The 15323-nt window shown below is 40.8% G+C and overlaps 1 protein-coding gene across 1 annotated transcript in view; it reads right to left on the bottom strand.

Annotated features, from left to right (window-relative positions):
* The window catches only part of ano2b (anoctamin 2b), a gene marked incomplete at both ends in the record, with an annotated part of 90031 nt that overhangs the window by 27740 nt on the left and 46968 nt on the right, over positions 1 to 15323 (bottom strand). The window contains 6 exons of the mRNA XM_083999645.1: positions 3227 to 3369; positions 5857 to 5957; positions 6064 to 6121; positions 7388 to 7499; positions 9089 to 9290; positions 9513 to 9587. Coding sequence (XP_083855771.1) covers positions 3227 to 3369; positions 5857 to 5957; positions 6064 to 6121; positions 7388 to 7499; positions 9089 to 9290; positions 9513 to 9587 — 691 coding nt within the window. The remainder of the gene's footprint in view (positions 1 to 3226; positions 3370 to 5856; positions 5958 to 6063; positions 6122 to 7387; positions 7500 to 9088; positions 9291 to 9512; positions 9588 to 15323) is intronic.

Genomic DNA, 15323 nt, shown 5'->3' with positions numbered 1-15323 from the left:
ATCCAATTTTAAGACAATATCTTTTTTATATTTTAACCAACATTACTGCCAGTATTCTGCAAGAAACTCCAAAGTCCTGAGCAGAAGTAAAGATGATTGACTGGAAAAATCATACAATGATCTTTTTCTTTCTGTAAGAATATCAACCTATCTACGGTGGCCCTGAGAGCTCAATAAGCTGCAATACTTGCAAATCAACAAACCTGCTGCAAATTGAATAATCATGTTCAATAAGGAACATGATGGGGTTGGCTGTCTCTAGCTGATGGAAGATGGAAACTCTATAATTTAATCAAATGGCTCTGTTGTTACTTTGAGTAAGAACTGGAGTCGGATCCAGAGCAGCATTCATTTACAAGTTTAATTGACACTGATTAAACTTCTTCTAAATAAATGTGTGCTCCAGCCACAGACTGTAATGTGCTCCGGCTCTTTCCTTGGGTCAGTCAGCGGACCACGCCGGACAACATGACCAGATGCACTGGGTTCGGATCGAAAAACATTTAATAACTTGGGTCTGACCAAGCTTTTTTTTTTCCCCTGCAATCCAGCCGAGAATTAATGCTCATGAGTCCACCTGTAGCCATGCAGCCTATAGCAGAACGGCGTCTGTTTGAGACTCGGCCCTCTCTTTTTTTTTAGATAACACTGTGGCGCTTATAGCCCACTGTAGGGGGGATGTAGGGGGGATCTAGTGGTGATGCAGGACTTTAACCAGAAGCTGGAATACTTACTCTCTTACTTACTCTGTTTGATGGATAAAAAATGACGAAAGCAGAGGGGGGGTAAATACCACCCATCCCCCCCTGGCAAATCGCATCCTGGCCCTGCCCAAGGTAGGGGTGGTGTTATGCAAATTCGAAAACTAATTACATCATTGCCAGAACTGGGTGAACAGCTTGTAAAACCTCATGGATTTCAACCTAGGGAGTCTCAAAATTACAGATTTTTTTGTCAATTCTCATGTTTTGGGGGCCGGAAGGCAAGACAAACACCCAGATATATGTTATAGAGCCTTTAGAAAGTGATATTTCCATAATATGTCCCCTTTAAACGTTCCAGTGTTGAGTCTTCAGAGCAGCTGAGCACCTTCATCATCAGTTTAACACCTGAAGCTAGCTGTACCTGTGGACAGTCTCCATGGTGACTGTCTGCAGACTATATTTAATATATATTTATAAGAACAAAACAAAAAAAACTATCAATTATGTTCAATTTTGTCTGATTACAAGTGTCCTGTGGTTGTCAGGAAGTGATTTAATGAGTCTCTGGGCATCACATGATTTACAGTGTTCTTTCCAAGAGTTGTACATGTGCCAACAACACTAAATATAGACTGGTGATGCCAAGCGGCCGCAGCACTGCCAGCTTTCCACAGAAGCTCTGAATTCTCTCCAAATACATGAGCGACTGATAAGATGAAGGTTATTTTAAAGTCTTATTTAGATAGTTCCCACAGTGACGGAAGACTAAACCTTTAAAGGGTTTGAATGACTGCAGCTGTCTAAAAATTACCATTATGTTGTCTAACATTGAGTTATGTATTCAAATTCCCTGATTTCATCCACATGTAACAGTTTTTAAAAAAAAATCACATGACAAAGGGCATAAAGTAATTAGTGTGGGATCATTGTTGTCATCAGCGTCTCCTGGTTTGGATTCCTTCAGCTGGAGCTAAATTATCTCCAGAGGTCTCTCCTCCTCTACAACAAACAGCTGATAATCAAAAGCAGTCAAAATGCTGAATAAGAAATCTTCACACATGACCAACACTGTATACAGTGACTCAGCATCTCTCCAGCAGCTGAGAGCTGAGCTGCCTCACACGTCCTCAGCTTGTTTCTCTGAGAACTGCAGATCCAGAAGTCAACGACTAAAATCCTTCATTTGGTTCAAATGTAGAGTTGAAAACCACAAAGCTGATTTAAAAATCAATGCTGAGTTTTTGTGAGACAAACACAACGCTGACACACAATCGTAGAGGATATGATACCACTTATAGGCAACCAATGACATGTACACTTTACCATTTACTGTGCTTACTGGTTTTAACAGACAATATCCCATCACTCTGTCCTTGCACTGGCTTCCAGTTAGTTTTAGAATTGATTTTAAGATTTTACTGATCACTTTTAAAGCTTGCACTGGTCCGACTCCAAGCTATATATCGGAGCTCTGCAGCCTTAGATCCTCAGGAGGGGCTGTCCTGGTTGTTCCAAAGTCAAGATTTAAATCCAAAGGTGACTGGGTCTTTGCCATCACAGCCCCCCAGCTTTGGAACGACGAGGACATAGTAAGGGATGCGGACTCAGTGACATCTTTTAAATCGCCTCTGTCACCCACTGTTACAGACTTGCTTTATGTGACGTCTAGGGTCTTCTTTCTATCATCTATTTTATCTCACAGTTTTACTCAGTTTTACTCACTTTATACCTTCTTCTGTTGTAACTCTTTTATCCCATCTTTCCTTTTCTTATCATCATCTTATCTCCTTTAATCTTATAGACTCTGGTCTCAATTTGTTGTTGGGTTCTTGTATTGCCTGTGTTGCTGTATTGCCTTGGATGTACCATCTCTATGGCATTTATGGCTTGTCTATTATATGTTGTTTTGTCAAGCACTTTGTAAACTTGTGTTTTTAAAGGTGCTATATGTAAATAAAGTTATTATTATCATTATTACTATTGATACCAATAGCGTATCCAGTTAGTTATTTCTTGAAGGTAGATAGTAAAGGGGGTTATAGCTACAGGGTCATTAGGTTCAGTAAAGATAGCCAGACACAGTTGTGTCTTGTCCACATAACCATGGAAACATACATTGTGCTCTTTGATGATGTCACCAAGTGAGAGTAATAATGGCCCAGGGCAGAGGACGTCATGTTTCTAAGACACATGATCTCCACATCTGATGTAAAATGTCCCTGTGATGTACTGTATGTTTTGAACTGGTTTAACACAGAGGTACAAAGACTAACCAACCTTTCTAGACAGTTGATTAAGATATGGTCTGGACAATTGTAAGCAGTAATAGTGCAGTGGTTCGGTTGAAAGACTGTAACACTCAGGGTGTTGTGTAGTATATCTGCACTTTTTAAGTCTGTTGCATCAGCAGTAATACTTCTTCTAAGTGAAGCAATGTTGTTCTTGAAGAATGTTGATGCAGACATACACACATACAAGTATGATGCCTAAATGGTGGCTTTTTGTTCTGTGTGTGGACTCACTCATCTCCATGTATTCAGGTGTGAGGCCTTCGAAGGCAGCCAGTGCGTAGTCCAGGTTCCACTGCTGCGGAGGCCTCTCGTCCTCCTGCTCCTTCTCTGCTGATCCTTTAGCCTTCAGTGCTCGCACTAACTTCTTCAACTTCCTGTCAGGACACAGACGACAGGAAGACTGAGGTGAGGTTTTCACATAAAAAGTGTAAAAGAATTGTAATCATTTGATACATGATAACTTGTCTCCCTGATGAATAAGACACCAGGATGTGTTTTTCTAGGGGAACTGCACTCAGTAAACCTTTTCAGCCAAAACAGTCTTCAGTGAGGTGCTGACATTTCACTGGAGGAAGAGCCAGATGATCATTGTTCAACTGTGGACGCTGCCAAAGGCGGAACTCAGGTTGTGTGATGCTACCAAGCTGCTGCTGAGTCTCAAGAGTCTTTATGCAAGGTGTACTGTGTAAATGAACTGGGTTTTTCTGACTCTGATCCTCTATAAGTGCTACTGGTGGATCCACCTACTGATCATTTCTCTGTATTGTTATAGCAGCAGCTATAGCAGTTGGGTCCGTCTGTCCAACAGGTGGCAGCAGGTTGCTGGCAAAGAGTCAACTACCTGCTTTGTCTTTTTTTCAACAGAGAAGCACCAGAAACTCCCAACAAGTATCTTACATTAAGAACACCTGATTTACACAATCTAATCATGAATTAATTATATTAAATTATGTCAATTGACACAATTATTAATGGACCTAAACAGGCTCAACCAGACCAACACTCTAATATCAGATACAGGCTGAATTCACATTTAGCTTTTAGATGTTTTTTATAAATCAGCCGATAATTGACACTAATCAATCAGGGTATCCTACATGCTACATGCATTTATTTTATTGTTTATACACCTGGGGGTGTTCGTAGAATGTGTTTACTGCTCGTGAAATAAAAGCTCAAATAAAAGCAGCTAAATGGTTCACTACAGGCTTACTGTATGTGGTGGTCACACACACACACACACACACACACACACACAAAACAGTTACAGTTTTCACACATACATGTTAACTGCCTTATAAACACACACAGTCAGGGATGTACAGTAGTTGTTAACTCACACGGACGAATACAGTCCTGATGGAACCTTTTTCCATTGCAGTTGGTGTATCTTTGACCGGTGGGGGAGGGGTTTCACAGTACAGAGTGAGATGCACCATACCAGGGGTTAAAATAATAACACCACTGCCTCACATTTATATAACTCCACCAAGTTCAGTTTACACGCCTGTCTGTCCAGACTCATCTAATTTAATCAGGGAGGACTTTGAAGGAATTTAATAAAAGGTGTTGAGTGTGTTCTCTGGCGAGATGGAAGTTATCACACTGAGAGACACACACAACCAAACTCTGTGTTGTTCAGCCAAGGAAGGTGATTCTGATAAAATGCAGAGTGGTAGCCATAACAAAGACAAAGCTTCAAATGTTGATGTTCTGCAAAGAAGCTTGAAATTCAAATTTTAGTGTATTTTACAGTTGATTTAAAGGGATAGTTCAACATTTTGGCAAATTCGCCCATTGCCATAACCCGTATAGTCATAGGAGCAGGTTTGTTATCTTTATTTGTCGGTGTAAGCTATTTTTAGAACGGCGGAGCAGAGCCGCGAGCTGCTCAGAGCTACGCTATGGAAGCTAATGGGATTTCTTGGTTTCCATCATCAAACTCATCAAATACACAATCCAACAACTCCAAAACGCTGTCATGGACAAGTTGTGACCTGCACATTCACCACGCTATGAGATAATAACGGAACGCTACAAGACAGAGTTGTTTTCAAGGCATCTCATTAGCCTCCGTAGCGTAGCTCTGAGCAGTTTGCGGCTCTGCTCCGCCGTTCTAAAAATAGCTTGCACCGACAATTTAAGGTAATGAACCTACTGCTATGACTATAGGGATTACGGCAATGGGCGAATTTGCCAAAATGTTGAACTATCCCTTTAAGACAACGCAAGAGATGGTAGCAGACAGCTAACACAAGATGGAGGTTAAATAACACAACTGCTCCAGAAGAAGATAGATATTGAGATATTGAGACACAACCACCATGAGTCCATGAAACAACTGGGTCAGCCCCTGACTCAGGGTAAAGCTGCACAGTGAGAGCTTTGGTGTTCCAGGACGCCTCCCAGGTGTGAAAGCTTTTAAGAGGATGAAAGAGAAAGAGATGAGAAGGCATGTAGACGGTATGATGGTATGATGGTATGTGCCGTGGCTCCCTGATCCCTCAAGACGTCCTGGAGAAAGCTGCAGCATTTGATAAGACTCACCTACAGGGTCAGAGGTGGCACTGCGCTCCCAGCAGCAGAGAGCAGTGTGGCCCGAGGCGGAGAGGCCTCTCTGCTGTGTGTGACAGTTGTTATAAACAGAGCCGACCTCTGCACTTTGGGATTTGCATGTAAAAGCTGAGCTGATGGGCAAGATGGAGTAGCAGAGTGTAGACACGGAGGGAATGTCATCGCAACAAGAAGGTACGGAGGGAATGTCGGAGGTGCCTGTGAGTAGCCTGTGTGTGTGTGTGTTTGATCTATGTGTTTTTGTTCCCGGCTGTGTTGCACCTCCGTGGCGTCTGCCATGTACTTACGGGATGCCGATCTCAAAGATGTTGTTCTGGATCAGCTGTTTCCCCAGCATGATGATGCTGAGCTGGATGCAGAGCTCGATGAGGCAGCCGCCCGGAGCACACTGGAGGAGACACACACAGACAGTAAGCATGACACTCACACACATATTCAACAGCAGCAACAGCAGTAGCTGAAGTTCTGCACTGAGACAAATAAAAAGAACCAACCTCTTCCATTCGATAATCATTGAAGACATACACGTAGTTGCCAGGTCGACCTGCAAACCTGCACAGACAGAGATAGATTCCTTTACAATACACTAGTGGTTCCCAACCTTTTTTGACTGTGACCCCATTTTGACATCACAAATTTCTGGCGACCCTGTCAATCAAGATGCACCAGCTCAGATGCTGCATTTGACTTGATTTGATGATATTTGATTTATTTGAGAAAGTGAAAGTATAGAATACAGGTGTTTAAGATTGTGTGTGGTGTTTTTAATCATAATTTTAGAAAGAATAATTATTACTTGAAAAAATATTTTATCAGTCATTTTTTATCAATTACTAGACATTTCAGGCGACCCCATTTGAATTACAGGCGACCCCAAGGTTGAAAAACACTGCAATAAAGGTTCAGTGATGTTTTTAAAGATCATTTCTTAAAACATTTGGAAACATGATTTTGATTTTTATCTGTTTTCATAATTTGCCAAGTTTTATAGGGAAGATTGAGGACGGTCCAACAAGTGACACACATACTTCATGCACTCACTTAGATCCACATGGAAGTTAGAACATAATCAACACCTGCATTTAATTAAAAGAAAAGTTGATGTATTTTTTGTGAGAGTGTTTTGGAGTTGTTGGATTGTGTATTTGATGAGTTTGATGAGGGAAACCAAGAAATCCTATCATCCTCCGTAGCGTACATTAGCTCTGAGCAGCTCACGGCTCTGCTCCGCCACTCTAAAAACAGCTTGCACCGACAATTAAAGGTAATAAACCTACTCCTAAAACAATAGGGATTATGGCAATGGGCCAATTTGCCAAAATGTTGAACTATCCCTTTAATAATAAACTCATTAAGTGTTCAATGATAAAATACTACGGAATAAGTATACTATACCAATATCATAATATCAATAATTGATCACTATGCTTATGGAGACCAATATCAAATGTGCTGCATCTGTCCACTGGGTTAAGCTCAGTTGCAACTTCTGAATCCCTCCAATCAAATACACATTGTGGATGAAGTCACAGGAAATCATATTTAGATGTGATGAACAGAGACATCTGTGATTAAGATATAAAAATGTGGATGGTCAGATTACTCTGAGTCACTGAGACAAAGTTGCAACTGCCCCCGTCTCCACCAGCGTTCTATAAATGATTAGTTGGCCCACAGGTTGGGAACCGTGGTCTGAGGGAATTCCCCCCCTCTTTAAATAAATCATTCAGAAACCCATTAGATTTGCTGAAAAAGTCATGTCAATAAATGACCTCGGAGGGAAATGTACATGTAGTGAGGCACATGGCTGTCACTCACCGTCCCTTGAAGAACGCCACGTAAAAGATGGGCGCGTACGCATTCATGAACTTGAGCAGGAAGGCCTTCAGGATGAGACGCTCCTCAAAGTTGGTTTCTGTTTTGGGGATCTCTGCAAGAAGGCGTTGACATGGCATTGTTTCGTGAGGTCAGAGGTCACAGAGGAGGAGAAAGTATTTGAATGCACATGAAGTAAAGTAGGTTTCCAGTTTTCCAGAGAGGAAAGTGATTCTGTCAGTGTGAGTTATGACGTGATCACTGTGCTGGAAGTAGGTTAAAATACTGGCACATCACTCTATCTCTCTCTCACACACACACACATGCATGCATTTTCCCCTTTTCTCACACTTCCTTTTCTTCTCCTCTCTTTCCAAGGTTTTGAATATGAATGTAAATGCAGCTGAAGCCTCGCGGGACGACTGATGGGACGGCTGGAGCATGAAAACATCAAAGTTTCATCAAGACACTCTCTCTCTGTCTCTCACCCTCACGGACGCAGGATGATCACATGATGTGAAAACGTTTGATTTAGTTTATGAGCGGCAGACACATCTTTTCCTCATCCTTTTTTTAAATATGTAATGAACATGAAAAACACTAAGTGAATAAGACGACATCTGACTCTCATTAGTAAACTGAGTGAGTCTAAATCAGGAGAAAAAAAAAAAAACTCAGCTGGACATTTCACAAAATGCTCTAAAATAGTGTCCACTCATTTATCATCTACCATTTCTTACTCTACCTCCAAAAAACTTAACAAGTTTCAAATGTTGTTGATGTCACTAGATTTACTCTCATATCTGTGCCATAACTGTAACACTAGAGTTAGCACATGTTTTGTTAAATGTTGCTCCAAAAGCATGAGAAACAACTGAGCTGGGACTGAGATAATTACTGGTGTATTTTATGTTGTAGAATAAAACATGAACACATGTTGAGCTTGTGTTGAACATCTTATTACAATCATATAAACAAACCAAAACTCCTTGAGGCTTCTAATGATAATAATAATGGTAATATTAGATATCCTTTGTCTTGTGTCAGCTTTCTGCTACCATATGGTGTTCGGGTCAGTTTTGGCCCGTGTTTTAAATCAGCTGTAAAATACACTAAAAACATTTTTTTTTCACCCAATTTGTTTATCATCTCTTGGTTACATTGTTAGGCTTCCTTATCCATGAAAAGGTTGGTTTTAATATTTTTTGGTGTGGGCCCCTGGGCCTTTTTTGTCTGTATACCCCTTGGCTTCAATTGAACCTTCCTCTTATGGTGTTAGGGTCAGTTTTGACACACTAAAAACAATTATTCATCATCCCATTTGTACTCATCTCTTGGTTACGTTGTCAGGCTTCCTTATCTATGAAAAGGTTGGTTTTGCACTTATGATTTCAGTTTTAACTCTAATTATTGTTCTTATCATTATAAACGGGTCAAAATTGACCCTAACACCACAAATGTCATAATTTTAACCAGAGCATTTTAGAATTTTGTGAAAAAGAAAAAGTGTTTTATTTTGTTTAGATAGAGGTTCCTGACCAAGTCAAAAGGCCTTGATGCTATAAACACATTTATGTGGTACTTTTATTCATTTAAAACCTGAAAACGGGTCACTGACCCGAACACAAGAGAAGCGATATGTAGCAATAGCAAAAAGAGCTGCTCCTACAGTGATTCCACAGTCTGGACTTTGTGTCTGTGTACCTAGCTCTGTCAGCCACACTGCCACGGCTCCGTAGATTTCATCCAGGATCAGGATAACCACCAGGTTAATGATGACGGCGGTGGCCGTCACCGTCACCCGGACGTTGGACTTGGTCTCCGGGTCGGGGCTCATGGCCATCAGCGCCGACACGGTGATGCGGTACACGATGACCCCGAAGACGGCAGAAAACGTCAGTCCAAACTGGGACGTGAAAGAAGGAAAAATGAATTAGTCATCACTCATACTATTTGTGTGGGATTAATATTTCAAGGAAGACATCGATGTAGGTCACTGTACTGTACATGTATGTCAACTCTGCTATGTTTGTTTTTATAAATAAAGTGCTTTTATCTATACAGAGAGAATATATATATACTATATATGATCCCTGGCACAGCCTTCACTTGATGTTTATGTACTGACCATGAAGAGGATAGAGGAAACGTTGATGAAGTATCCAGGAAGTCGGTCTTTCCAGGTCAACTTGTCTATGGCAGTCTGACAGGAAGGATAGAAGGGGGAGGGGGGAGGAAAAGTTTGCATGTTACTGATACAGTGAACAATGCTTCATCAACCGTAGTAGGAAATCTGAGGTGTGGACCACAGAGCCTCATCCAAAGCTGCTTCATTCATAAAAATAAACAAAAAAAAAACAATCCCTGGGTGATGCCTTTGAACGCATCGTCACAGTTTCATTTCCTCCTGTTTGTAAAAGCTGAATGAGAGTGGAAGCTGCTGCAGCGCGGCTCCTGGCATCTGCGCGTAGCTGCCTCCACAGGAAACATTATGTTACGTCTCAACAGAGAGACATAAAGAAGCACAATGGACCAGTTTATAGCCTGCATCCTAAATTTGGAGACCAGCTGGAACAAATATTTTCATTCCACACAATCTCAGATACCCAGGCGACCACTGGTTAATGTGCTTTATCCATTTTCCCAGGCACTGACATGGGAACATTTCTGTAAAACTTACCTAACCATAGAATTGAGAAATACATAAACCCTGCTAGTACAAACACAACAACATGTGGATTGGTATGAAGTGACATAACATTTAAAGTTTGTTGTGTCAAGTCCTGACTCTTTGAGACCTTGTACCTGTTTTACTACATAGAGATCAATTAGAAAGTTGATTCCAAGCACTTTTGTTGGATAAACCTTGGGACATCCTTGAGCCTCTGCTGGTTGTGTTTTAATACTTTGGCCCTTGTAGTACTGATTGAAGATATAATATTTGGAGCTTTGCATGTGTTGGATAGTGGGTTTGTTCTTCTTCCCATTGGCTGGGACCAGGTTAGCTGTTTCCACCTAAGTGGTGTATGTTCTATGCATTAGAGTGGTATCAATCCACTCAAAATGAGTAAATAAACACATTTTACAAATTTCCAAAAGGAAAATAAAGGTATTTTTAAGTTTAAGTCAAGTTTACTGAGATGGTGTTTGGTTCCAAAACCCACTTTACATCTTCTTATGTATCAACACCTCAAATGAAAGACAGGAGAAGAGGAACATATGAAGTTTAAAGGACCAGCATCCTGTTATTAACCATAATTACCAATCATCACTCATTCCCTGTTTGTTGTTGACTAGCTGGCCCTTTGGGCTACCGGCCGACCCGGGTTCAAAGACAATTTCTGTGACTACAAACATGGGTAACCATGGTAACAAGTGTTTCACAGGGAGAACAGAGCTAGGATGTGTAAAAACTGAACAAAATTAATCAAATAGCCTACACTCTGTCCTTCCTTACTCTATTAATGTTCACCTGAAGACAGTGTGTGTAACTCTCTGCCAGTAAGAGAATCCTGTATAAGGAGAAGATGCTTGCCTGTAATATTTGTTGTCACATGGGGTTTGATCTCTGCAAAGACAAATGCTGCATCCCCATCTCCAGGAATGTGACCCCCTTCACCAGGCATCAGTAATAATAGGTGTGTATATACATACATATACTTACATGGACAGGCTGAGACACAGCTAGAGGGGAATTTCACACACACACACACACACACACAAACACTAAGCTCACTGTGATGGACAGTCAGTGTGAGCGCTGGAAGACATTCTCTATGCCAAGAGAACAGCACCATCTAGTGGACCGAGTGGCTCAGTACAGCCTGTAATACAGTAATACAATAACACTCTACTTTCATTGGACATAAGGAAAATATATAACAATTAAGGTCCATCCAACAAACTGGTGCTATAGTCCTTGGTCCTACAACAGGTATCTCAGACATGAAATATATACAAAATATATAGACAAATGTCTGTGCAGATCCTCAGAGACTTCAGCCAAGGACAAACTATATGTGAAGCAGAGCATGAAGATGCTTTTACACTTATAAAAGGACAAAAAGACCTTCAGCTTCAGTGTGTGTGTGTGTGTGTGTGTGTGTGTGTGTGTGTGTGTGTGTGTGTGTGTGTGTGTGTGTGTGTGTGTGTGTGTGTGTGTGTGTGTGTGTGTGTGTGTGTGTGTGTGTGTGTGTGTTAGAAATGGTTGGTGGGGACAGCCATCAGAGAGGAGCAGCAGTAAATGGGTCAGGTGTTATATTTGGTTTGTACCCTCCGTTGAGGAAAACCCAACAAGGCATCTCATGACAGAGTCACACACGCTCGTTATGTCTCACTCTCTGACTTCAAATATAGGCTACAGCTAGACTTCACTTTCATATAATGGCTATGGTGACATCTTTAAAATCAGTTTTGTTCAGCACATAGTCAATAAATAATCTCTTTAGTGAAGCTACAACCACAGAATGTAAAGCAGCTTGAAAGAGTGCCAGGGGGTACGATCTCTGTCAACAAGGGAATCAAACCCACGACCTTAAGGTCAATAATAAAACAATCATAAGTGGAAAACTGGAATTTTCTGATTATTTAAGTGGTCATGTCATGAGAAAACAGTTTAACACACCTAGCTTTTTGCACAATAATCCGTTTTACCAGTGCATGTATACACCTTTATCTGGTTAACTTGGTTCTCCTACTACTTGTCGCGCCTCCAGTGACTCAGAAAATCTTTGTATTGGAGTCAATGGGCAGCAGGAAAGGGACCTGGCTGCACTCAGAGGTTCACAGTTTAAATTCTGTAAGTCTATCTGCTTCTGTAAGAGCACATTGAGAGAGAGTGGACAGGTTTGTCTACAACTGTGGATGAAATCATGAGTGTAGAGTGTCATTTGTGGCCAGGAGCAGTGAGGAAAGAGACAAATTTCAGACAATTTCAGGCAAATTCTCCCCAACTCCAGCCCAAAGATTCCACGCAATACACATCCATTATAATCTCAAGATTTCTCCAAACAGTGATTGATCAAAAACTATAAAACCTTGCGAAGCGTGGAATAATACATCAATAGACAAGATTTGTATTTTGAATTGAATTGAATTAAACTTTATTGAGAGGGGAAATTAGTTTAAATATTAAAGTTTAAATGGAGTCTCCAGGTGAAAGTTTGACCTCCTCTCAATCATTCTCTATGGGAAATTTTTCGTAGATGAGTTTGATATGAGCTCAAACTACTAGGCTAGTAGAAGTTTAGTGGTGGTGACACTGAAGTCAGAGGATTGTGGAAGATGATCCAGCTGAACTAAACCTAAACTCTACTTCATCATCATCAATTCCGGTATTTAGCATTTATCCACCATTTGAGGATTGATAGTGTCCCAGTATCGTTCTTTCTCTGAGCAGTGGAGGCTCCAACGGGTGGATCCTTCACATCCACACCTATCCAAAGAGTCAATGGTTTCTGATGTAACAAAAGTTCCTGTTGTCAAGGTTGCTAGGAAACAAGAGCGCTGCTTCGTAATGCAGCAGGAAGGTCAGACACAGCTGGAAGTCCCCTGTAGACCAGAACATCTCATCAGAGTTCGGCCCTCACTGTCTCTGACAGTGATGAAGGGCCACACCTTTGTGAGTCCAATTCCCTGAAGGATGCCACCGCCAAACACAGCTACTGTAATAATCCCACTGGCTTTTTGCTGAGGGAACCCAGATGATCCTAAATTCAGGGTTAGACTATGAACTTTATCATGACTCAAAGTACATATAAATATAATTTGACAATATTAAGTGAGAAAGTGATTTTTTGTTTAGTTTTTTTTTTTTTTTTTTTGCTTAAGTGTTTTGCCTCTGGTTAATTAAAGGAACATCTGTCACTGAGGATCAGACATGACCTCAGTTATAAATAAACAAGAAAAATGTGCCAAATGACCAAATAAATAATTACGATTATTAGGCCTAGTTTGTAATCATGAAGACTAAAGGTTGATGTTTGGTACAGTGGCTGTAGAATGTCATGTAATAACTGGTGGAACACATGCAAATTAGTAAATAAACCACTTAAAATGTGCTGCAACATAATCTGTAGATCTGATCCTACAGCACATTTCACTGTCTCAGGTAACAAATCAAAAGGTGTGTGTATGTGTGTGTGTGTGTGTGTGTGTGCGTGTGCGTGTGCGTGTGTGAATGTCAGAGAGAGTTCTGTGTCGCCATAGTGACGGTCACTAATCTTACCCCTGGCTTCCTGCCCAGCATGCATCACTCCCACTCAACTGCCCTCCCTCTGCTTCTCTACATCCCTGTAATTCTCAAAGTCTCTCTCTTTTTTCCCATCTCTCTCTCTCTCTGTTTCTCTCTCTCTCTTGCTGTTTGTCTTTTCCTTTTTGTCTGTTTTCTTCCTCTAACACACTTTGTCTTTTTTTTTCATCTCCCACAGATGTTTGTATTAAAAAATAGAATAGAAAATAGAAAATGTGTCTTTGGCCTACATGTGCAGCAGGTCAAGTGCATTAACAAACATCACATCCAACCAAGTCATACAATACACTAAACAAGACACAAAAAAACTATAAGAAAAAGAAATGAGCACCAGTTGAGGCTGAGAGAGGATAAAAGGGATCTGAAGTGCTGTGTGCTGAGGCAGTAGGCTGACTTACTGATTAAGATATTTTATAGCAATGGGAATTAATGATTTTCTGTAAATGCTTTTCTTAGCACAGGGGGCTTTACATTTCTCCTGACAGCACTAGCTGGAAGTACTGATGTAGAAGACGGTTGTTATCATCTAGTATTTTGTTGTTGAGGCGTTGGACCTCTGTACTATGGTGGTGACCAGGACGGTGGGGTTTGTACTGTGGAGAGCTTTGTTTTGCTCAAACCAGGGAACAGTGTTATAGGTGAGTGTACTGTGGATCAGAGATTGGTACACCGTATTGAGGGTGAATTGGCTGACATGAAATTGCCTTAATTTGCGCAGCAGGAAAAGCTTTTCTGTGTTTTCTTTGTAAATGTAGTCCACATGATCTGTGAAGGTAAAAGACTGGTCCAACACAGTCCCCAGGTACCTAAAGGAGTTAGGTGACTGACTATAAGGCCCTTAGCTGTGATAGGTTCAAATAAAGGCTTTGACAGTTGCTCTTGTTACCAAATAGACTCTTTTGTTTTGGTTATGTTCAGTAAGAGACTGTGTCATCAAACCATTTTATGAGCTCTTTGACAAAGTTAAAATAAACATTTAATGACTCTACACTGGTAAGGCGTTCCACTGAGGCCATGTCAGCTGCATAACTAGTGTTAGGTTGTTTGTATTGCACATTATTTGATTTGTGTAAAGTGAAAATAAAATTGGTGACAAAATTCACCCGGTCTCATGTATTTAAAACTAGTCTGTCAGACATAAAATCCTTTATCTTGACTCTTCATGGTGGATTACATAGGAATTATTTTATCCAGCAAATAATAGATAAGTCTATGCAAGTTAAAAATGGTGCAGGTGTTCAGTTCAGTCACTGATTGCATCAGTGTCCCTTTATGCAAACTGGAGAGGATCTAGATCACAGAGTGACCGTGTTGGATGGATACACATGACTCTCTCCATGCACTAATAGGAATGAGGGCAATGGAGCAAAAGTCCTGCAGGTCTTATGGCTCTGGTTTTCTTGGGAATGGAGATTACTGTTGATGTTTTACAGATCGTTGGGACAGAGCTAGTGTCCATGAGCAGCTGGAAAAGTTTGGTAAACACACCTCTTCAGCACAGTCTTTAAAGGAGACATATTCTGCCCCTTATACACAAATGAAAATAGCTCCCAGGTGTCTTAAAGACAGGTCTGTGACATGCTTTGGTCTAAATACCACAAGGATCAAACATCACAGCTCTTTTCATCCTCTCAAAACAGCCCTGTTCAGAACTGCTAGTTTCAGTGCCTGTCCCTTTAAATGCAAATG

The sequence above is a fragment of the Trachurus trachurus genome (assembly GCF_905171665.1).
Source record: "Trachurus trachurus genome assembly, chromosome: 23".
NCBI classification, from domain to species: Eukaryota; Metazoa; Chordata; class Actinopteri; order Carangiformes; family Carangidae; genus Trachurus; species Trachurus trachurus.
The sequence above is the reverse complement of the archived record's forward strand: the minus strand, read 5'-3'. Positions and strand labels throughout refer to the sequence as shown.